The 23,199-nt window shown below is 35.0% G+C and overlaps 1 protein-coding gene across 4 annotated transcripts in view; it reads left to right on the top strand.

Moving 5' to 3' along the window:
• ctnna2 (catenin (cadherin-associated protein), alpha 2) overlaps positions 1 to 23,199 on the top strand; it is a 298,746-nt gene that overhangs the window by 191,018 nt on the left and 84,529 nt on the right. For all 4 annotated transcript variants that reach the window (XM_044113695.1, XM_044113696.1, XM_044113697.1 and 1 more), the window contains 2 exons: positions 5,216 to 5,296; positions 16,735 to 16,887. In XM_044113695.1, the coding sequence (XP_043969630.1) occupies positions 5,216 to 5,296; positions 16,735 to 16,887 (234 nt within the window). The remainder of the gene's footprint in view (positions 1 to 5,215; positions 5,297 to 16,734; positions 16,888 to 23,199) is intronic.

Raw genomic sequence — 23,199 nt, 5'->3', positions numbered from 1 at the left:
TATCATTTAACACATTGATCTTGAGAGACAATGAGACGCAGTGCCTCCTGCATCACCTGACTTCTATTTTGTTCCCTCTGATTCATCTGCCCTTTCTTTTATTTGCCATGTTATTGCCTATGAATTACTAAACCAGTTATTACTAAAGGCTTGTCCATCAGGCCTTGGGTTCAGCCTTTTTTTTTTTTTTTTTGTCTTGGTTTGGCGAATTGGCTCCAAGGAAGTTGATGGGATACGAAATGAATACCAGTAATTTAAAATAAATAACTTAATGAAAGATATTAAACATTATAAATTAAAGGTATTTCTAATTTGGCTGTTAAGAGGAACATTGATTACAATAAAACCAAGTATCCCATTCCACTTTTTTCATTTGGTATGTATCAGACCAAATGCACTTTTTATCTCTTCTTTATGAGGTATTGTAGTTTTCACTACAACGCATCTGCAAATTCCAAAATTTACTGTGCGAGGACCTCAGAAAACTGACACTATCATTAGGCAGTTGGCTCACCAGTATGCACCAGCCAGCAGGCCTCTCCTGAACGGACAAAAGAAACTCCACTTCTACACACTCGGTTGTTTCTTTCACAAGATTCTTATTGTTAGCCCACCTATTCTGTCTTTCTGTCCTCCCAACAGAGATTGAATGAGCGCACAGCATGGGGGTGGAAAATAATAGATGAGGGAGAATTGGCAAACACTGTCTGTAAGGCACCACAGGAAGCTTTCTTAACCAGGAAACACAACTTGCATTTTCCAACATACGTATATGGAAAACGAGGGGGAAAAAAACAATCAATGATTTTCCATGGAAAGGAATTGAATTAACCAAGTTATCAAGCTTTTATAAGATGTTAAATGTAAAACAAGTGTCTACATATTGACAGGTTAAAAAGGTCTGCATATCATTCAGAAATAGTTGTTTCTGTAATTAACTTAACAAAATATTTAGATTATTCAAGCACATTAACATCCGTATAAAATGTAATAATGAATAAAATAGTTCTAAGTCCTTGTGAATCACAGCAAAACTGTTGAAATGACTTTTTCACACCTCTCAAGCTTGCAGTTACCTCTGTCATTAACCCACTCTTGTTTTTCCTTCCACTAAACTTTTCCATCCTAGTTTTGCAGAATTACTCTGTGAGCCATCTGCTTCTTTAGTGTCAAGCTTTTGTAGCTTATCATCATGCTAAGAAACTGTGAAGTTAGGGGTTTTTCCTTCAATTGTGTAAGACAAAACATGGCCATAGTGTAACATTTATTTAATAAATAAGTAATTTTTATTGCTCTTATGTAATACTCTGCTTTTTGAGAAATGTAATTTTTTCTGTAAGCCATATTTACTCCCATTACTGGAAATAGTCTGTCAAAAGCAATTCTAAAATATATTTTTTATATATAATTTACCGAAATAAATGAACTCTTTAATATTGTAATTTATACAATAAGTACCTGCATTTGCAAGGACAAATGAGACATTTTAGTTTGTAAATATTTGACCTTAATGTGAGATTGACACACTGACTAACCTATGAATCATCACTGTGCACAGCTTTTTATGCAAAATTTCTAATGGTGAATTGAGGCATGGATGGTTTAATAGGGTGAAAACCCAGAATGAGCAATACATTATTCATCCCATAATGAATGTACTTGAAATATAAATTCAAAAAAGTAATTATAGTTCTCTGAAAGCATAGTTACTTCTAAACACAATCGTATTTACTTTTTTAACTGTGAAAAGTATGTATTTCAAAGATTGGAGATAAAGAAAATGTAAAAAAAAAAAAAAAGAAGAAATATTAATACTACATAGTGGGAGCTAAAAATAAGTACAGGGTTTTATCCCCTCAGTCTGACATCTATGCTGTTTTAATCTTCTTAGCTCAAATTAAAGAGGTTTTGCAAATAAGACGGAAAATTTAAATTCCACTTCTTGATTCTTTTTTTTTTAGAATAAATAAAAGAAAACATGAACATACTTGGTTTGTTTACCACATAGAAAGTAAAATCTTTGAAGTAATTTCTATAATAAAAAATTATACCATTTTTTTTTTCCTGTTTTGCATCATTTTGAAAATGCAGGAACTTTCCAGAGGAAGCTTCCATTAAACATCCCCCCACCCCATTTACCTTTATTACAATTAATATGGGCTGAGAGCATCTGTAATCCTGTTTGTCCCACAAGAGCCTTAATGACACATTAGGCTCTTAAGGCAACACAATGACTAATGTTATGTCCTCTACTTTTCTACTTTGGCATTGTAAAGCCAGTCTGAACATCAAAGCGGGTGTGCTGGTGTGAGTGTGGAAGCTAACATAATGCAAGGTAACATATTTCTGCCTCCATTTCCTTTTCCTCCTTATATGTCATTTAACACCTGGCTAAAAGCCTGACCCGATATGTCAAGATTACACTTGAAAATATGTGAGAAAACCTCCTGGAAATACAAGAGACTGTTAGGAGTTGGATGGGGTTTGGTGCTGAATTTGACCCTGAAGCTCAAAGCACATTGGTCAAGCTATATGCATGTCGGTTTTCTTCCTTTCAGCTTACTGCATTGCCCCACAACAAATGACTGCATTGTGACATTGCTTTTTAGCAGAAGCAGTGACTAACTATAGTGTGAGCTGGAAGATAAATAATTCATTCTGACTGTAATGTTTAAAATCCACGTGGATAAAAATGCTATATGAGCCTCAGCCAAGGGCAATCTAGCAATAAATTATAAGGAAACAGAAAACTTATCCCTTTTTATGGCTTTATCTTCTCAAAAATCAGTTCTTCACCGTTACAGACCTTATACGTTTGCATTCTCATGACGCTTCGATGTACTTGCTGATCTGAGAACAGTTCAAAATGAGTAAAATGTCTATTTGCACTTTCCACAAGATTTTTACAAAGTCAAACAGGAGAAACATGCAAACTATAGAAGCAGGTTTCTGTTAACTTCAAAAACATTCTATGTCTCTTAATTTTGTGCCACCATAATTACTGCAGATAAAAAAAGAAGAGAGAACATTTCCACCATCAACAGGTTGTAGTTCACAGTGGTGGTCCTCTCTGTGCTACTATCTGTTTGTGATGGAAGGGATATGCATAACTAATGAGAGAGCTGTTATTTTTACAAGCTGATTGTGACCAAGACATTAAAAGAAGCTGTTTTAACCTCAGGGGGGCTTGAGGACAGTTTACCGTGACTGTTCATTTGATGTGAGCTCATTTAGTTATCGGTGACACACGGATACGAGGCATTCTGTTCCACTCAGTTATCAAAAGGGCAGAACAATTGTGCAGTAACACAGAGATAAGTCAGCACATTTGGTGTCTCATTAAACACGATAAAGACTAAATAGCTCTTTTACTCTTTCTCTGAGTGGTCAGTGTGTCTCAGTGTTTCGTCATGCGAGGCAGACTTTGGCTGAAGAGAAAGGGTGTTACCAGGTGTACTTTTCTCTTCAAAACCAGATGAGCAATTTGAATGCTTGCTTTTGTGGTAAACCGCTGAAAAGAGTCGGATAGTTGCCTGGCAACAATGCAAATAAATTTGTATGCTGGAAATGTGGCAACAGAGAATGTCTTTACCTTACAATCTGGTGCTCAACCTTCTTCATTTTTATAACTTGAAGCTAATGAAAGAAACTGCAGCTATGTCAAGAATTTGGCTACATCTTTTTTTTTTTCTTCCATTATTGATATTTTGATGTGCAGGAATTGATCCTTCATGAGAGAGATGAGCCACAGTTTTCCATTTGTCAGTTGTCAAAATAAGAGTAAAAAGCCATTAACATGAGTGATTATTTATAGACTTTCAGTTTGAAATGTGATGGCTTGAGACTCGAAACAGCAGCTTAGTGAGAGGACTAGAGGGAGAGCTATCCAACGGAGCAGTAAACAAAGATCATTCCTCACTTTTAAAGAGCAATTTCTGTTACTGTCCCAGTCTCTCACTTGCACTGGTGTAATGGGGATTCCTCATTAACTTGATTAGATTTAGGAAAAAGAGTGAAGGGGAAAACGAGATGTGAATGGCAAGATGTGTAATGCCTGTGCATTATCTTGTGACTTTTTTTTTCCTGCTTTTATTAGGAATAGATGTGGTAGTATTCTTTTGATAAATGAAGCAGAAAATGTCTAGGAACGAATCAAGGTGTTTCTGGAAAACACTGGAAGAATACAACTACATGCATGCAATAGTTTAATATGTATTTATCACAAATCATGTCATTTGTTCAGCATGCAACAGTACAGCTCCCTGATGTTTTATATAATCCATGAAGGGGTGTTGCAAAAATGCAACACACCCTATTCAGATTTTCATTTGTAATTAAAAACATATATATATCAAAGGTTAAAGGTTCTGAATAGCTTTGGAGTGCACTGGAATTCAAATGTGTTAATCTATGGGGTGGAAGTCTATTGTAAACAGTACATTCAGAATTCTTTGAATATTTTTATCAATTTGCGCTGGCTAAAAATACTTTCTCCTCTGTTCGAAATATTTGCATTTAGCATAGTCTGCAATGAGATACTGACACTGTCTTTTTAACCTCAAAGCTAAGCTGTCATCCTGAGTAAGATAGTAAAAGTGAAGCTTCGCTCTTCATGGTTCCTGAGCAGAAATGTTAAGTCTAATTAGCTGAAAGTGAACCCTCTTCTTCGGCCAGACTTTGCAACAAACTGATTGAGAGTATTTTTGTGCGAGTCACAGAAAAGACCCTGTCATAGGAACTCCTACCAGTAACCAACAGTGACTCCCACTGTTTTGGTTCCTGTGCTTGTTATCACCAGAGGAGGGGAAACTAGGGATGGTGGAAGCTAGGCTGCTTGCCCTGAAAAACTCCCTACTGTCAAGTGAAAAGCAGCAGCTTGCGTCTCTGTGTGTATCAGGTGAACCATGTGGTAGTCTGCACCATCCTAAAGCCATCGGTTGGAGTTGGCATTGACAGGAAGTGCAGCACAAAGGGAAATTGGAGGCAACTAAATTGATACTTGCCAGATTGCCTAGTTGCTAGGTAACATCGGTAACAGTTCTGTCAGAATTTCTTGGTCTACAAAACACGTTAGACGTCAGCGCAGTCTCTCAGAAAATGTTATTTTTAATGTTCAAAATCTGCTCTAAACAGCCCCAAATACACCTGAAAAGATATTATGTCATACTGAATGTACTGTCAGAGCATTAACATTGTGTTTTCCATTCCTTTACAGACTGGAAGAAAAGAAAAAGGGGATCCGCTGAACTCAGCCATTGACAAAATGACCAAAAAGACCAGGGATCTACGTCGACAGGTGAGTTCATAGTGTCTTGAAATCACATCTGTCTTTACTCTGCATTAGCATCAAGAGTAGTAATCAAAAATGTTTACATAAATTAGAATACTAATGAAAATTCCATTTATTATGGGAACTTTATCTCTAACTGAGACACATTATGTAGTTTAATTACACACACATGGGTGTTTTATTATCCTTTTCACTTACAGGTAATGAAAACATGACATTTAAAATTAGAATATTGCATCAGACCATTAAAGACATATTTAATACAGAAATGTGCTTAATGAAAAGTATTTTTTAACATGACTGTCATGAGTCCAATTTGACTTTAGTGACTGAATAAACAACTTTAACAGCTTCATTTAATTTTTGATTTGTTCAGCGGTAGAGTTGCTGTTGTGTTTCACACTAATTTCCTGTCCAAATACACTCGAGCCTCAGGTTGCAAACTGACTCCTTCAGACATCCTTCTAGATTTTCTGGTAGAAATTGTGCCGTCAATTACAGAAAGTTGTCCAGGTCCTGAAGCAGAAAGGTAGTCCCAGACCATCACATTACCAAGTACATGCTGTCAGTGGGAAGTTGTTGGTTTTTTTATTAAATGCTATGATAGTTTCACACCCCTGTAAATCACCGATTCCTCAATCTGGTAGTATTGTTCACTTGTCGAGCCTCTGTACCAGTTGCTTGTTAATTTATTTTGCACAAAAAATCTAAAATAATTCTAAACATAAAATATACTGAAATAATTCTGTAGTATTTTTTTCCATAGAATGAATGTAGTTATTAATTTGTGTAATTAAAACAATTTTGACATTTAAATATGCAGCTGTAAATGTATGTATTTATGTTTATTTTCAATTTCATTTATATTGTATAGTTTGTGCCATGGTTAGTCACTGTATTGTGACACTTTTGGCATCCTTATATTTGAGCCCCAAAAGATTTAGTTTCTTTGAAACTCTGAAGACGGTCAAATCCTTCCAGGTGGGAAAATTGCACTGGCTTTGCTGTTGGGGTATTTGGAGGGGACCGTTTGATGGGCTGGCAGGCGGTATTCACTCTGACAAGATGCTCTATTGACTCAGGGGTAGGCTTGACAGAATGGGCGGTGTGTTTAAGCTTCCAGTTAACATGAGAGGGTAAACTCACAATGCACATGCAGGCGTTACATTGAGCTGTGATACTGTAATTATGTCAACAAGACACGTGTTGTGTTTAGCGAGTCAGTGTAGAGACACCAGCACATCCTGAGGGGAGGAGCGCAGTTGTTCTGAGAATTTACGTTCCATGATCTCCTCAGCGAAAGGAGAAATCACGTTGCAAACAAGCCCAAATGACAGGCAACATTTGTGAAATGGGAGCAGGTAAGACCAAGCAAGGCTTGTGACAACACCGCTGGAGACACGGCGTGTTGTTTTCTCTCTCATGCTGATGTGTACACACACGAGACAATTCTAAGCTGTCTGTTATCCAGGACAAATTCAGAAGCTGTCAAGGGTTCTGCTCGATCATGCCTTCATTCTGTATTTGTGAAAAACTTTGCTGTGCCATCATGTCTGGGAAAAGGGTTGAATGGCAATATTTACATTTCTTAAATGTAAAAGGGAATTTATTTTAATTTCAGCATGCCTCACTTGTATATTTTTCATTCAAAGAGTAAAGCTCAAGTGTTTAACTAAACTCCTTTGACTTCCAGCTTGACCCTCTTGTTGTTATTCTTGCGTTAATAATAACACATGCTGGAGAACATTTACTGGACCAGGCAAAAGCATTGCTATTCCTTAAACTTATTTGTATTTTGTCATCCTACTAGAATTCAATGTAGCATATAGCTGTGAAGTGAAAGGAAAAGAACACATGGTTAAAATTTATTTTCTTTTTTTGCAGAGTTTTTGGGTTGTGTTTCTAACCAGCTTTACACACCTACAGACTGACATTTTTGCCTGGTCTTCTTTGGAAGCTAGCTCAACTTTAGTCAGAATGGTTGAAAAGCGTATAAGAACATCAGTTCCCATTGCTTGAAACAGATTTTCAAGCGAATACAGATCTGAACTTTGACTGTGACATACTAACACATATATATGCTTTTATGTTAAGGGTTATGCTGATTCTAATCATGTCCTCCCATTGTTACAGCAGAAAAACAACATGTGTGCTGTATGGTGCTGCCAATAGCAAGTTTCACTGCCAATAAAACTGGGATGGTGATTTCATGATGATTTGGGGCAGTACTTTTCTACTACAGACAAAATAAATGTAATTTTGGTCTCATCTGAGGCAAAGATTAAATTACACACAGCTGTTTACAACCAAATCTGAAGACATTTGGTTGCACTAGATTTTATTTAAAGGAAAATAAAATAATTTCACTTCTTAGTTGTGCACTTTGTAAGTGTAAAATAAAATCTAAATAATTATGGAAGTCTGTACTTGTAACATGAAAAAATGTGACAAGGTTAGTGACATACTTTAGAAGACACTGGAAAGAATAAAGTAAAACTAAAACTCCTGAAGGTATTTTTGTTGCTCTCTTGTGTAGAGTTACATGATAGCAGGTGACTGTTGGTCTGTGCCTCTCAACAGAGTAACCCACTGAAATTTTCATAGGATGACAACAAGCTCTCTCAAGTGCAACAAGCACCATACAGCCCCAGTGACAGAAAAACAATCCATGAAATGCAAAGACCAGACAAGATCACATCTAGACCAAAAGCTTTCCTCTGACTTGATTTCCATAAGTCTCCTCTCCTTTTGCCTTACCAGTCTTTTAACAGCAGGTGACCCTCTGCTACCCAGTTGTACGTCTGGTACCAGCAATGCATAAATATTCTCCACGAATGTGCCTGTTCCATTAGGATCACGTAGAACACGGATTAAAAAAAATTCAAGTATTAAAATAGCAAGATTGATTAAATGTATTAGTATTTTAGAAGAAAAAAAAAACGTTCAGAAATAAAAGCATGTGTTGCCTTGAGAAATGGAGAAAAAAAAGGATTTTGACAAGACAATTGCAAATGAAGAAATGGAAGGCATTTAAAAATGTATGAAGGCAATGATAGCTGAAGTGTGAAAGTACAATCACTACTCTCGAGAATAGTTCTCTATTTTTTAGGCTGTTCTAACCTACCCACCCACACGCTCACACACACACACATGCACGCACCCACATCTGCACAAATATGGACCAATATTACATTAAATAAGTAAATTAAGTCTTGCACCTCAAAGAGATAAAGTTGACACAAAGGTTTATGGCTTGCCATGCTTTGATTGAAAAGACACAGAAATAGGGAGCTAACCAGAAATAAGAGTTCAGAATCCTGCCTGGGGAGCCTTGTTGCTTTCTCTAACCTCCTTCCTCTTTCTCTGTCTGATTTTGATGAAAGAAAGTTGGCAAAACAGCTGGAGTTAAACCTTTGCAATAATTTTCCCTATCCACTTTGTTTTGCTGTAGTTTAATAACCTCCAGAGAGTTTTTACAAAGAAATTGATCAAAATATTTTTGTTTATCCCATGGGCCAATATCAACCACAGAATATTGAAGTAAAAATGTCACATTTTCATATCAGCCTTTATAAAGAAAATAAAAAAAAGCTAATTGTACAGTTTGTCACGCCAAGGTCTACACAGACAGCTGGTTGGAATATATTGCCACATCAAGCAACCAGAACATAGCCAATAAATTTAATCAGAACTGATTTTATTTCCTTCTTTTTGCACATGTGATAGTAAATAGTAAAATCAGTCAATGTGCACCTCCTTTTATACAGCACTTTCTTCCCTTTAGCTTGAAAATGCTAAAAAAAAAAAAAAAAAACCCAATAAACTATATAAGAGGTTTTCAAAAAATAAGGAAAATAAAACCATTACACCACAGAAAATAAAATCCGACTCTGAGGATGATTTTTATCTAAATGATTCACACACCAATGTGTGTCATAATAGCAGTAGAATAGGGCTTAAGAGTAACACGTGACTGTGGCATATGATGGGTGGCAAATAATACACCCCCATTTCATTTACTTGAAACAATATAGTCAGTATCTGGTCGGCATTTGATGCATTTCTCTTAAATTAAACTATCTTGTCTCTTCTAATATCTATCCTCTTAATTGTCCCCAAAGCATATCAGTATTATAATTTTGACATTATTTATGAAAGCAATATTGATGTTGTACAGGTTGTTTAAGCAGTGGCTAAACAGACTTGTACTATATGATCCTTACAAAGTATAATTTACAACCATTATTGCCGTTTTTAGGGAAAATTGAATACCTTGAGATGATAGTGTAAAAGTCACAAGTTGCTTTTCATCAAATTTTTTAAATTGATGATCACTTTTCACCACACCACAAGGTCTTGAGTTCAATAAAACTGAGGTCATAATTTGTTATAAATGTTTTAGTTGTTTAGAAAATGGGTGTTCCTCCGAAGAGAACCCCATTAGCACATTTAATAACAACCAGAATTTAGCATAACATTAACTGTGCATTGACTGTGAGCTGTCGTAACAGATTAGAGATGTTAAATGTCAAAGCAAGCTAATGAGTAAACCTAGCATTCTTTAACACATTAATTAGCCCATCAACCGAAGCTTGAAAATTAGCATTCCAAACTGGCAGTTGTTCTGGACATTTTTACAGCTCAGCTGATTTATGAACATAACAAGCCTGAATGGTTTTACATCACTAGAATTGTCTAAATTTATCTATGTCATTAATGGCTAAAAATAACCACAGAGAATGAAATTGCCAATAATGTTTTTAAATTTGTTACTGGATATGATAAACATGAATGCATTTTTAAGACAATGGACTTGAATGAACACATTACCTACATGATAAGACAAGGTAGGTGTTTCTAAGATGTGGATATTGAGTTGTTTTAAAGATTTTGAACTGTCTTAATGTAGCTTTACAAAACAAATTCAAAAATGAAACTTTAAATTAAAAGTTTTTGACTACAGGAATTTAAATACCAGATATCTGCAAAGTTCTGGATTTCTTAATATTATCTCCAAAAGCAATCCATCTCCATCAACCAAAGAAATAGAAAACCTTCCCAGATTAAGTGATAACATTTTTTTTTTGTCACAAATAGCTTTTGAGGCCGAAAGTTATTTTAACTGTATTTTTAATTATGTAAATGCAAAACCAATTTGATTAACTACCATGAAACATTGAACTTTTACATATTGAATTCTTAGTTATTACTCTAGTCAGATCTCAATATATAGCTTCCCTTATTTGAATGCATTGGTTGCTTCCAGGTGCTTTAGTTTGCTATCACAGTCCAGAGATATGCACGTCAGTTTAATTAGTTATTCCAAATTGACTACAGGAGGGATTGTGCACTCACATGATTGTGTTTCTCTGTGTAAGCTCAGTAATGGACTATATGATGTTACCCTGCTCTAACTCAGTGACAGCCCTCTGCAACCCCATAAAAAATACATGCATTGAAAATTGATGGGTTTTATTATGCCTGCAAGCAACAATACTGCTATCAGAAAGATGATGCCATGCTTTATACAAGTAAAAATAAAAGGCTTGACTATGGACTTGATAGCCAAATGTGGATATATAAGGAGGAACAGAAAGAAAATATATAGCAGGACCCTGTTGCACAGCATTAGTGACGATATGTAAATGTTTTTTGCCTTTAATTAGTATTCATGCAAACTCTGGTCTAACAAAGCTCTCTGAAATGAGCCATGTGTTGTACCCCCTGTCATCTTGTCTATAATGAATATATCTGTCAAGTGATCTCTTTAGGCTGTGTTCTGACTGATGGCTGATTCCTGGATTCCCTATGGCATAACTGCCTCACAAAGTCTGGCCCATATGTTATTTTAGTCTCTCTGTCACTTCCTCTCTTTCTGCTTAAAGATCCTGGAATCATTTCAGTTTCTGCCATTAGTTTGTTGATTAGTGCAGCTGTTTTTTAATTGTTGAGGGTTTGCTGTTAAGGAGAAACAGCTGTCCCAAATCTTCTGAGCTGGAACTGTTTTATGCAAACTAAATCTACCTACTTTTATATATTTTTTTCAGTCCTTTTTTAACAAACTGGTTTTGCAGCTAATAAAACTGTTATGCTTTCTTTAGAAGATAATTTAAAAACACTAAACCGAAACAAAACCTTTAAGAAACTGTTTTAATATTGGTTGGTGCTGCAACACAGTTACACGGCTCGATATTTTCCTATTTCCTATTTAAGCATACTTTTATACAGATTACATTTTTGGAGCGAAATAATTTTTGCAAGGACATAAAGTATTTATTTGCTCTTATTCAAAGGATTCCACAATGATAGACTCGCTTTGAGACCGCAGTCCTGTCAGAAACTTCTTTGTGGTAGAAATCATTTTTCCTCTTTTCAAAAAAGGTTTTGCTCAAACTTATTATCCAATATTTTATGTTGGATGTGGTTTTTTTGGGTTTTTTTTTTTTGCTAAACAAACAGTCCTTTTTTTTTTAAACAACGGTGCTTTGATTAAGGTATTAAACTAATTTAGAAAATACAAGAATGAATCTTGAGAATGCTGCTCTTTTCTCACACAGTCCTTTTTATCATTATCACTTGTTTCTATTTTTTCTAAAAAAGCACCTACAACTGCATTACTTGTATCTTCCGGTGTTTACACACCAACTAGGCATAACGTTATGACCACTGAAACGTGAAACAAGACTGATTGTCAGGGAGTAGACATTTTGTCCTCAAAGCTGATATGTAAGAACCTAGAAAAATTGTGATAGCTTTGTGATTGGGTCCCAACCGACAGATCTGAGAACTGAGAGCTTGTCTGTTGGATTTAGCTCAAGCTAAATCTGTCTCATGAAGTCCAATCCAACTGATAAGCTAGTGTAGTTACAATTTCTGTGACTAAATGGTGTTAATGAATTGGATATTTGAATACTACCATTTCTCTTTTGAAACCCTGCTCAAAGTACCTTCTTAAGACCAAAGATCCAACTTACCATGAAACTAATAACATATTTACTTATCATTCTAAATTTTCTTTTTTAGGCATTGAAATATTTTACTTTTAGAATCATTAAAATCTGGCTGCACATCTCTTAAGGAGAAACAGATGGATATCAGCCTGTTAATGTTTTTCTACAGACTGAATTTTTAAAAACTTTTTACCCCGTATTCAAAAATCGTTAGAAAAACGTTGGAATACTGGAGTTCTCTTTAATTTCATGCTCTGTTCAAATTAAGGCACTGGGATGAATTTTACCAGGTATTTTTTCTGTTTATGGTCACAGAAACAGTTCCTCTTTCCTCCGGTCCCTTTGCCTTTTTCCTTTCACACATTGTCCTTTGCTTCTTGATAAATATCACATATGAGAGCTATTACTTAATTTTTGATTTGCACAGGCTGCTTCCCCTCAGCCATGAGTCCAGCCACTTACATTGTGATTGCTCTTGACATTTTAATAAGAAACCTTCCCAAGCTGACCCCAAAGTACCCACCGCAAAGTGTTCTGAACCTCAAGTGAAACCTAACAGAAGCTGAAGTGCGACAGTAAACATCAAAAAATCCACCACAGTGTTTTCCTGCAAACTCAGATCCTTTCTTTTTGTATTTGGAAGTGCGCTGTCAAACTCCAAACAAGTCGAGAAGCTGTAATGCTGTAATGTCTGAATCCATGCGTATACTCATGATAATTCAGGCTACATTTCTTAGAATCCTTTGAACACAAATGCATTTCTTTGTTTTTGAGTCACGCTGATTATAGTGGATGTTGGCAACAGTCTCCTTTAGGCTTCCACTTTCATGAGAGAGCAGGTTCCTACAAAATACAAACAATTCCCCCATTGAAAGCCAAATGTGGAAAATGAGTGCTAATCTTATCTTTGAAGATTACATGTAGGACCTGTGTATGGGTGAGCTGCACATATTCTCCTCCATCAAGTTTTGTTTAAATAAGACCTTTTTAAGAAAAATTCAGAAGCAGCCAGACATTATTGTTTGTCTGATGGTACATTATTCATTTTTTCACGGTGCATCTCTTGATAGCACAAATTTTAGCAATGGTACTATAACATTTATTTAGTGTTAACTGTATATATATATATTATATATATATATATAATATAGACTAATGTCTGTATTATAGATTTTAGTATATAATACAGACTAAAAGATTTATTATCAGTGATAATTTCAACTGAATGAATGTTCAAACAGCCTGAATATACTTGCAATGCAGAGGACATTTTAGTTGGTTTTAATTATTCCTACATGATATTTTACAGCTAAATAATGGAAATAAATTACATAATTCATGACATGGAAAAAAAGGTTTATTAAGAGACGGGCATAGAAGCTGAACCGAGGCTTTGCAATACAGATACTTAATATTGTTTGGTCACAATATTCAGACAGAGTTGGAGTTGGGACTCACATGCTACCATACCAAAAACATAAATAATTTGACATATGTAACTATATTAAACACCCTACACAGAAGTTGACAAGTCAAAACACATTGAAGTTTGTCTAGAAGATTATTCTTCTCTCAAATATATATTATAGAGCTGGGTTGCTTATTTAGGCAGTAAGGTCTAAGTAGAAAGGAGTTTTTAAATCTATTAAATTAGATTGTGGCTCTTTTGTGAAAATCCACTTATCAAAACAGTTGAAATTTTCCATTTTGACTGTGTAAAATGAGTTATTTTTTTTTGTTTTGTTTTTTTTTTGGGAGGGGGGGAAATTACAGACTAAATATTACAAGGTTTTGACCGAGTTAATAGCTTTGCCATTACATTTAATGGCACATGAATGGTGCATTTATAAAGCACTTTCCTGTTTGTTGTGTGATCATTATGCCATATTTTATTACCATCACCTGCAAAATTTCTCTGTCAAAATGTTTCTATGAAGCAAAAGGCACAACTGTAAAAGCTGGAGCTGTTGTGGCACTGCTCGACTATGGAGACAAATAGCTTCCCCACAAACCTATAATGAGCAGAGCCTGTGCTATATATTGGAATTCCAGTTCTATTTCCTTTAAGTGTTAGTGAAATACAGAGGGAGTGCTAGAGGACAGACAGTGGGAGGGGAGTATTGAGGGAGGTGAGATCTGAAATATTGAAGATGGATTTCTGTGGGAGTGGTGTGTGGGCATTAGAATGCTGATGCTGCAGGAGAGACTGCAACTCAGGAAAGCACTTGTCTGTATCATCCCTCCACTCAAATCCCCGATTAGAATCTGTTTTACATTTGGGTATTCATGACCATGCAGCGACTGGTATCATTTTATCACTTCTTTAACGTGTACTAGCAATGACTACTTCCATGTGCAATTTCCTGAACATTTGCACTAACGTGCAATATGCAGTCTGTTCTTTTTTTTACGAATCTGGGGGCCGCAATTAATTTTTCAAAGAGTTCAAGATACACAGTTTAAATCTGTGACAAAAGTATTTCTGACCATGCTAAGATGTTCAGCTAGTGGTGGACTGGTAACTGATAAATTGGCTAATCCCTCCTTTCACTTGAGTAGATATAGCATTCTTACAATTATATTAAAAGACCTAGGCGTTTTCAAAAACTGAAATTTCCTGTTACTTTTACAGCTCCCGTCTACTTGCAAACAATTGACAAAACTGAGTTTCTTGTAAGCAATTTCTAGTGTGGAGATTTCTTAATCCTCAGATTGTGATGAATATATGTGGCTTAGATATCTGAAGATAATTAGAAACAATTATGTGGAGGTTCTCTTTGCACCTGCTGAAAACAGTAACTGTGCTAGAATCAACAACAATAATGGCGCTGTCTTTCATGCATTTTCTTTTTCCACATCTGTCTGATCTTATCCTTCTGCTGTTTTCTTAAATAACGAGTAACATTTGTTTTGGGAGCATCCTCAGTCTGGCATTACTCTGTCATGTGTTTTCTTTAAACTCTGATGTCAGATTTTCCAAGTTTTGATGCCAGTGAGAAGGCAATTCATATGGTGTCTTACATATTTGCATATTAAAGAACTTGTAGACTCCTCTCCTTTTACTGGTTATACTTTTCACACATTGAAATAGAAAAGGAGGAGTTTATGTGTGTATTTATGTAAATACACACAGAGAAAAGCGTCTTATAACTGCAACACCGTTCATGTAGCTCATGTTGAAAAGCTGAACAGTGGGTTTAGTTTATTTGAAAACACGTCAACGCCGCTTTTAGTAGTTGATAACAAAAAAAAATTGGAAAATCCCACCAGTTTTCTGAATTGTATCTAGAAGGGGGACAAATCCGGTATGATATTAATAACGCTATTCTCCACATTATCACTCACTTATAGGTATTATAGCATTTATGATTAAATCCCACAGACCCTGTAAACACAGATTCGGCCACTGATGTGTGTAGGATGACAACTGAGCTTAAGCTTGTAATGGATTCTTGTGATTTATATGTGACTGAAAGTTGGCATGTGACATCTTTATTGTTGCCTGTATGTCCGTGTGTGTATGTTATATACACACACAGACACTCATATTATTGAAATATGAGCTCTCTTTGTCTTTCTTGAATTCTTAATTTAAAATCTGGTCTCAGAAATGTCTGCATATAGAAGGAGCCTTAAAGTAAATTAACTCTGCTAACCTTCCTTTTAATTAAACCTATTCCTTCTTCATATGATCTTGTAAAAACTAGAGAACAAAAACAGATAGGAAGGAGAAGACAAGTTGCTCAGATATAATCTGAATGTGAGACACCTCTACTGTTTTTGTGTTTGTTGAATATTACTTTTGTTTAATATCAGATAATCGAATAATAAACCACTTAAAAAAGAGGCAGTTAAAATAAGAGCCTACAGTGGTATGAACTGGTGTAACTAAGGTCACCAATGGCAGTAGTATCCACATTATTACTAGGTTTTAAATGTAGACTATAGGTCAGAGTATTTCAATTTGTAGTAAAGCGATGTATAAGTAAGCTACTGTAGACTGTAATCAGAAAATAAAGTTGTTAAATCTGTAGGAATTATTTTCTTACTTTGTTTGAGGTGGTCTCGTATGTATAACTCCCTTTTTCAATTGTTTCTGCATTGCTATTGTGGCATTTCATCAGATATCGCACCTACTGAGACAAAGGATCGTTTACCATCTAATAAAGCAAGCAGTCCCTGGCCAGTTTGTTTCAAAATTATCCAATAAACAAAGAATGTAAGTCACAATGTCTGCCACTATAAAAGTCTTTATGGGAAAAATATCACCTTACAAGCATTTTACATCTCTTCCTTTTGACAACTGTCCTTTTTTCACACACACACGCACACACACACTCACACACCTCTTCTGCAATGCCATTTACGTCTTTTTCATTGTTACTACCGTACATCAAATTCTTTACTGTGTTAAGTAAGACATCCTCAGATCCAAATTTAATTTGCTAATGTAGACTGTTCTCTCTTTTTTCCTTTTCTGTCTCTTTGTTGTAGCTGAGGAAGGCAGTGATGGACCACATCTCAGACTCTTTCCTGGAGACCAATGTTCCCCTTCTGGTGCTCATTGAAGCGGCTAAGAGTGGGAATGAGAAGGAGGTCAAGGAGTATGCCCAGGTGTTCCGTGAACATGCCAACAAGTTGGTGGAGGTCAGTTATGAATTAAACTTTTTGACACAAATCCCTTTCCATTTAGCTTGGTTAAAAGTTTTTCTCAGTATAAACATTCAGTCTTACCCATTCACTATACATGTGTTACTTAAATGCATGTTTGTTTGCTTTTTAAATATTTAGATTCAAAAAATTGTCTCATAAGAAAATTTCAAAGATAGCACTCCACTTTTGCAAAATCACCTTGGAAACATGGTACAAAATAACATTTTTATGCAATTTTATGCTAATGCACTCAATTTTTGATATTTGAAGGGAATATAAAAGGCTTTCATATGAAATTTGTAAGAAAATTTCAACAGCAATGCCACAAGAAAAATGTTTTTGGTTCATCTTTAGTCTCATTCAGCTTGTTAGATTATTCTTTCATCTTTTTCAAATGTGGCCGAGGGAAAAAAAAAAAAAGAAATTACATTTAAAATGTTTTCATTTCGAAATTTAATATATAAAAAAAAAACAATATGACAAATTTATTATCATTGCGGTATTGTTATTTGGAACATTCAACATCATAGAACTGCATTTGGATGGAATACATTTTAGCCAATAGAAAATTATTCTTCCATAAAGGCTGTATATATTGTTTTGGGGAACTAATTAAAACTGAATTTTAACCTGAATGAAAAGATATAGCTCATCTTGCTGTCATTGTCTCCTGTTCATGATACGTCTGCTAATCTTCCCACGTGGCTCTGCAGATACCCGTCATGCACATTGATCAGGATTAAAACTTCTTATATATATATATATATATATATATATATATATATATATATATATATATATATATATATATCACTCTAACTATAAACAAAATACAGTTCAGAAAGGTAGTTATATTGTTTTGAAAGAAATCATTTTACCCAAATAATAAACATTTTGTAACATTCCAATTGAGTTAGTGACCTAAGATATGGAAGGGTGATTTTACTGTATTGTTCAAAAACTAGTGACCCAGTTTTCTACTATCATAATTATGATTCCTTGCTGGACAAAAAGGTAGATGGCTTCACAGAGTTAGTACTCATTGGTGCCACTAATGATCTGATAACAATGCTGCAGTCCTTTTCCATTCATCTTTTTCTCATCCACTTGGTTACAGATTCTGTTCATTTTTAATGTTGATGTAATGCTATAATGCAAAATGGTAATTGAAATCTTTATTACAACCTTTTGTAACACAGTAGCAGGATTCCTGCTTCCTGCGGCATCAGCTAAGAGAGTAATGATTTGCCCTTTTGGTCATCACGGCCTGTCTGCTGATGAGATTGTTCCTACAATCTGAGTTGGTTCTTTGAATTGCACTATGTTAAATCTCTCTTTGGCCCAAGGACATTTGAGGCACTTTGTTTTCTGATAAAGTACAAAAAGATGGAAATCTTTCTTTGGTTTTTCCAAGAAGTTGATTTAGTGTAATGAAGTGAACACTCCTTAATGGAAAGCCTCACATTAAAAAGCCTGTAAGGGTAAAACCTAAATTAAAGCATAGTTACAGAACTGTTGTTTTCTACCGATTCAGGTAATACTTCATTTATTTTTATTATTTTTTTTATTTCGGTTGCATAATCTCAGACTGAAAAATTATTGGAAAATAATTTGTGTTTTAGTATCCCACACAATTTCTTTGAAACTGGATGTAGAAAAAAAGAAGAAAAAAAAAGGAGGAAAATGGATCCTTAAAAAGGCAGTTTAATTATTGGACAGTTCTAACAATAAAATGGGTAAACAACAAAATCTACTGATTTACAAAATATGAAATCCTCAAATAGGAAGTATTTGAATTGTGCTAGTTTTCCAGTTACAGTTATGTTTGTTTTGTTTTTTGTTTTTTTCATAGCATTTGTACATTTGCATTCCTTTTCAAGACTGAACTGAGTCAAAAACAGTAATTATGATTCTCTGTTGCTAGAATTGAACAATATATTTTTAGTACACTACATTTCAGCAATAAAGCAATTCAAAAAAGGATTTTAGGGTTAAAATGCATGTCAATTATTGAAAAGACATGACAGTTACCAACAGAGTAATAGGAATTTTTCAAGTAAAGCTGACTGCTAAGTATATGCATATAAATGTTTTTTTGTTTTTTTTTGTTTTTTTTTTTAAATTGCAGAATCTTTTTTAATTAAAGTTCTATTTAAGCGCTTATCTCTGTACTGATCTGTACATGATATTTACTTGTAGACATTCAGATTTAGGGTATTTTATTGTAACTAATCTTGATCAATAATTGCAGTCAGCAATTAAAAACTTGGATTCTTATAAAGGAACATATCAAACAGATTTAAGATTAAAGGGTTACAATACTGAGTGTTGAAACAAAAATAAATTGATGCTGAATGAGTGATCTTATTTTCAGATAGATGTGGTGCAAAGAGGTTGTAAGAATTAGTTGTAACTCTTTATTTAAAAGAGCTACAACTCTCTCTCTCTCTCTCTCTCTCTCTCTATATATATATATATATATATATATATATATATATATATATATATATATGTTTGCAGGCTAAGTTGATGAAATATTTCAGGCTATGTCATGGGTTTGTCAATATCACTTTCGCTGTCATCATTATTCCGTCATAATTTTTTGTTCAGTCATAGATATAGTCATCATAACAGACACCATCGGAGTCTTTCAGTTTATTACGGTAATTAACATCCCAATCGATGTGTCTGCAGTCATCTTTCTGATATCAGGGAGCCATTAGCTGGACGTTGGGACATAATCAATGACACCAAGGAATTGTCTTTCATCACACCTGCTAGATTTTAGTTTACTCCTGTCTCATTTGCTTTTACGTTTTCTTTTTTTCATATTCTTTACTCTGTGACTTTTGAAGGTTAAAATTAACTCACTACATAGACAGATAGACCTCTAGAGACTTTTATTGCTGCAAAATAGCTTGTTTGTAAAGTAGCTTAAGCTCATTCTGATTATATGAATAGTCTCTACGTACATTAAAATTTCCAGCTCTGCCCCAGATTCACCCCATCCTAACAGATTTGATTAGTTTCCCTAACCCTGCCCATGAAAAGTATCTCCTCAGCATCCTTCTTTGTGGTTGTTCATCAATTAAGAATAATTATAATAACCTTTATTTTGCCAGATAAAAAACCTTGTTGAGATCTAAAATCTCTTTTTCAAGAGGGATCTGGCAAGATAGCAGCACTGTTTACAAATATCAACATTTACATTCAATCAATTAAGAATAATTATAATAACCTTTATTTTGCCAGATAAAAAACCTTGTTGAGATCTAAAATCTCTTTTTCAAGAGGGATCTGGCAAGATAGCAGCACTGTTTACAAATATCAACATTTACATTCAATCAGAAAATCAATACGTTCAGTTTTAAAAGCATAAACTTTGTAAATTTGTGCTGTCATCTCAACCTGTGATGTATTGTCAGTGAATACACCAAATTTTCATGTAAAATTTATTAATACATGCAATTTTTTTATTACTTGTCAACAAGATGTGTTTTCGGTGACTTGACAAAGACTTTTAAAACTCCTTAACTTTTTAATTGAATTCCATGCAGATATTTTGCTGTCATGGCTATTTTTACGACAAAGTTAACATTAAAAAGTAAAAAAAATAAAGTACCAGTGAGGTATGGTTAGGGGAGGAAAATAATAATATTGCTATTTTCACCCTGTGGGTTGTACCATAAAGTACCTATTTTTCATGTAGCTTAACCAATTCTGCTGATTTTTTTCTTCAAAATCAATAAATTTATGCATTTTCCCATTCAAATGGTCGGAAGTGAAGCCAGTGAGGCAGCAGGAAGCTGAGACTCACCTGGGATTGATTAACCTCTCGCTAACTGCACTGACTGTCATTCTATGGGAGCATTCTCCTCCTGTCTGTACGTCGCCAATAAAATGGTTAATAAATATTTAATTCATGAACTGATTTTCCATAATTTAGCTTATGTATGTAATGTACAGTATTTTTTTGTCACCAACTGTGTGTGTAAACTGTTTCGTGTGCGGAGGAGCGATCAGAAACGGCAGAGAACAGATTTGAGGCGAGGCAGGCAGTTCTCTGACCTCATGGTAGGGGGCGCTCATGATCCCAAACGTTGTACCTCCACAAACGCAGAGTAAGAGACAGTAACAACGAGCTAGCCGTACAGTAAAGTCAAGTGCAGCGATATTATATTTATAGTTTTCTCCTCGTACCACATCAATCACTTATTAATAATTGAAAAATAAATGTTAAACCTAAAACCATACTACAGCAACAGACTGAATGTTCTGCTCTTTTTATTTTTGTTGCGCTGTTGTCAGTTGCTCTGGCAACGAGCCTGCGCGTAGCTGCACTGATGCAGAGAGTGAGAAAGAAGTTGTTTCGAGTTGTACTTTAACATTTTTCCCTTTGCTGTGAAGCACAGCAGGAAATTAGTAATATCTACATGTCCCTGTTTAATTGAGTTAACTGAATTATTCTGCGGCAGCAGCGCAGCTGTACATGGCATGTTAAAGAATTGTCTTTTGGCACCTCCAGCGTTGTCCCACATGCGCAAAATTTCTTTATGTAAACAATAACATGCAGGGGGTCTATATTTGTAAATCTGAATATGATTAAGTCAGTGCCTCACCAGCTATGAACCTCACCGCACATCACTGCAAAGTGCAATCACTTTATCTTTTTGCAGTGTTCCTACAGGAGTTTAGAAAGCAACCCATTGTTGATGTCAGTTAACTGCATATCTTCATACATGTATTTGATATATTTTGCCACAGCTTTCCTTTCTCGTTCATCATCATAATATACAGGATAATAATTGTCATTTATCATTTTACCTGCCTCTTTCATTGCCACTGGAAACTGAGCTCATCATTAAATTAGTGCTGCCCACAGCAGTGGGGATGGGATGAATGTCTAATCTTTTAAAGTTACCAAGGCTTCTTTTTTATTGCCACTGCAACCATAATACATTTGTGCCAGCGATTCTTGGACGTCTAAAGGACGTTACGCTTCATCACTATTCTAATGTCAGGCTAAAAATTTTCTCTGACCTTGACTCTATGTGAGTATTTGGAAGACAGCTGACCTGTCTCTAAAACATTTTGTCAATGTCTTTATACCGTAACCATGTTTTTGTTTGGACTGGACAAGTGCACCTGTGCAATGCGTTCTGCTTGGAGTGGGACATTCCTCTGATGGTACTTATGCCCTTTTCCTGCTATCTTTGACATTGCCTTACTCTGTTCTGTTTATTATTAACCCAGTTGTACTGTTGTGGTGTACTGTATTACACACTATTGAAGCAACAGTTTTACAGTTATTTTATTCTCTAAGTGCATTACATTGCTTTATATATGAAATGTCATTAATTTCTTTACAAAAATGACCTCACTTTGGATATCAGGTAAAACTAGGCGATGTGATTATGCTCATGCATAATCAATAAGAAGTTGAAGATAACAAATACTGTGTTGGCCTTGAGGGCTCAGAGATGTGAGATAATTTGCAGACTTTGACTTTTGTAGTGTATCTAAACCACCTCACAGTGTTCCCTAACTCCAGACTGACGGGATTAATGTCCTGCAACATTTATGTGTTCCTTATCGAACACATCATTCATACACTTTTTCAACACATTTCTACATTTTCCTAGAGCCTGTTGGGAACATTTTAATTTTGTCAAGATGTGTTAAAGCAAGAACACTTGTAAAGTTTAAATGACAACTACACAAACCCACTGAAATGTATTTGATTAAATGTTACATCAATATGCAATCAATCAAACAATGCATCCATAATAGATAATAAACATAAACTGTAACAGACCACATCAGGCATTTTTTCATTATAGTTACTGAAAGTCTAATTAACACTTACATTACAAATACTACTGAAGATGCAACCAAATTGTTGTTGAGCTGTAGTTACAGTGATGAGGGAATGTGTGGCATCATTCTAGTGTTAATGAGCCAATTTTGGTCAAGCTTTAGCTGTCCAGCAGATGGCCTCACAATGGCTTCAATTGTGATTTTGCGTACATGTCATGGTTGATTTAATAACAGATTCTGTGGCTGAATAACAACATTGTTACCACTTTCATACTAGGCATAGCAATTTATTTAACTATTTCATTTCCACAAGTGCGTCATGACTAAATATCTACGTTGAGCTCATCTGTCCAAGGGACATTGTTTCAAAAATCCGTGTGGCTAACTAAGTTTTCTGGAATCTGAGATTTTCTGTTGTGTTATATTGACATTTTTTATTCATTCCAGTCCTAAGAAGAGGTAAAGGTCGTTATTGTTTTCCAGTTGTCA

Source organism: Gambusia affinis, linkage group LG04 (genome assembly GCF_019740435.1).
Source record: "Gambusia affinis linkage group LG04, SWU_Gaff_1.0, whole genome shotgun sequence".
NCBI classification, from domain to species: domain Eukaryota; kingdom Metazoa; phylum Chordata; class Actinopteri; order Cyprinodontiformes; family Poeciliidae; genus Gambusia; species Gambusia affinis.
The sequence above is the reverse complement of the archived record's forward strand: the minus strand, read 5'-3'. Positions and strand labels throughout refer to the sequence as shown.